The 1,980-nt window shown below is 47.4% G+C and overlaps 1 protein-coding gene across 1 annotated transcript in view; it reads left to right on the top strand.

The window, feature by feature from the left end:
- Positions 1-1,660: 1,660 nt before the first annotated feature.
- DRD5 (dopamine receptor D5) overlaps positions 1,661-1,980 on the top strand; it is a 2,460-nt gene continuing 2,140 nt past the window's right edge. The window contains exon 1 of the mRNA XM_010003134.1: positions 1,661-1,937. Coding sequence (XP_010001436.1) covers positions 1,661-1,937 — 277 coding nt within the window. The remainder of the gene's footprint in view (positions 1,938-1,980) is intronic.

The following is a 1,980-nucleotide window of genomic DNA, read 5'->3' as shown; positions in this document are numbered from 1 at the left end:
TGAGCTGTTACAATTTTTATTTCGATGAGTTAAGGCATCTTTCCTGGCTGCTTACACCTCCTCTCTGCCTGACTCTGCCACACACAGCAGAGCTGGCAGGAGATAACATATGCCCACACCTCCGCTGCTCCCAGCCACAGCCCCATCTCTTTGCTCCTAGTGCTGGTTCTGTTTTGTACCAAGTCACATGCAGTGTGTGGATGGTGCTGCTTAGTTGTGGGCAGACTATGCTATCATCAGGCTGCTATTATTATTAAGCAGACAGGTACCTACATATATGATGATTTAAATATCTAACAAATGCTGATGGCATGCATGCAAATACATACATGCACACCATATTTATTATATATATAATTTGTGCTGATTGATTTGCATGTATACGCATATGCCTCTACACTGGCGAAGCAGTGAATGTAAGCTAAACAAATGAGTCTACTCTGGTTACAAAGGATCTAGCTCTGTAAATCCGTTGAAATTACTATTGTTGATTAATCTCCTAAGGCTGCCCAGAGAGGTTGTGGAGTCTTTTTTCTCTGGGGACTTAAAAAAACTGCCTGGACTTGTTCCTGTGTGGCCTGCCCTAGGTGGTCCTGCTCTGGCAGGGGGATTGGGCTAGATGATCTCTAGAGGTCCCTTCCAACCCCTGATATTCTGTGATTCAGTGATTCTAAGTCATAAGAAATCCAATTGTGATTTCCCCCCCTACCGTCTGAATCCCAAAACACAAACAAATCAGATATTTTTTAGGTTTTTTTTTTACATAAAATATCCACGTCTGGTCCAGCAGCTTCAACAGGCACCTGTGCAATTCAGTCCTTCATTTACACAAGTTGTAGGAGGCATTGCTTAGGGAAGCAGTTTGTGCAAGCAACACGTTGCCTCAGCACCACAGCTTTAGTCATGCTGTTTAGAATTCAGTTGTCACAAAAGCTAAATCCTCCCTCCAATATTAAATATAACTCTGCTTAAATGTGAAAAACTAGTGCCAAGTTCTTAAGCGAGAGCTTCAGGTTTTCTTGTGACGGTTTTAGAAAATTGCTTAAAAGGTTGCTGAATTTATTTTTTTACTTTAGTTAGTAACTCTAACAATCTTCCTTCACGCTACTGGAGATGCAGCAAGGCATAGTGAGTCCTGTCTGTCCCCATCTGCCTGGAGAAGCTCCTGGAAGGCTCCCCAAGAGTGGCTCTCAAGCCCTTTTAGTGCCAAAACAGGCTGTTGATTTTGAGAATGGGTTTGATTTCTGTCACTGGTTTTAAACAAGATCTGGAGAAACAAAATAAATACCTGAAGGTATTTAAAAAACGTGTAGCTATGGTACTTAGGGACATGGTTAAGGGTTGGACTTGATGATCTTAAAGGTCTCTTCCAACCAAAACGACTCCATGATTCCATCATTCTAAATCTGTAATATTTTTAATTACAAAACAATAAATCACTAAAGCACGTTCTCTGAAACGCAGGCGAGTGCTCGGCGAGCCCAAGGCCCCGCTCTCCCACCGCCCGTGCGGGGTCAGGGCTTCGCTCTGCGGCCGCGCCGGAGCCCCAGCGACAGGGACGATTCATCCCAGAAAGACCTGGAAGGAGAGAATCTGATTGCGTTTCCCGGGCTTCTTGCCTTAAACACACCTAAGTCGTCCAGCACAACTTTTTGGAGCAATGACGGGTTTAGGCTCTTTCCCATCCCTACGGAAGAAACCTAACCCGTCCCGCTCCCCCCACCGCAACTTTCAGCCCCTCTGCGTTCCAGCGAGAGGCCGAGCGAGCTGTGCCGGTGCCCGTTCCCTACAGCCCCGCATTCCCCGGGAATGCTGGCGGCGGGGAGGGAGGGAGGGAGGGGGTATTTCCCTGATCCCGGCGGAGGGACCGCACTCTTCCCTCCGCACAAAGCCGGCGAGGGCTGCAAAAAATTGCAAGGGTGCCCGAGTTTCGGGAGGTAGGAAAACAGGGCTGTATCCCCTCCGCGCCCTCGCCTCCCC

The sequence above is a fragment of the Chaetura pelagica genome, unplaced genomic scaffold (assembly GCF_000747805.2).
Source record: "Chaetura pelagica isolate M959 unplaced genomic scaffold, ChaPel_1.0 scaffold147, whole genome shotgun sequence".
NCBI lineage: Eukaryota > Metazoa > Chordata > Aves > Apodiformes > Apodidae > Chaetura > Chaetura pelagica.
The sequence above is the reverse complement of the archived record's forward strand: the minus strand, read 5'-3'. Positions and strand labels throughout refer to the sequence as shown.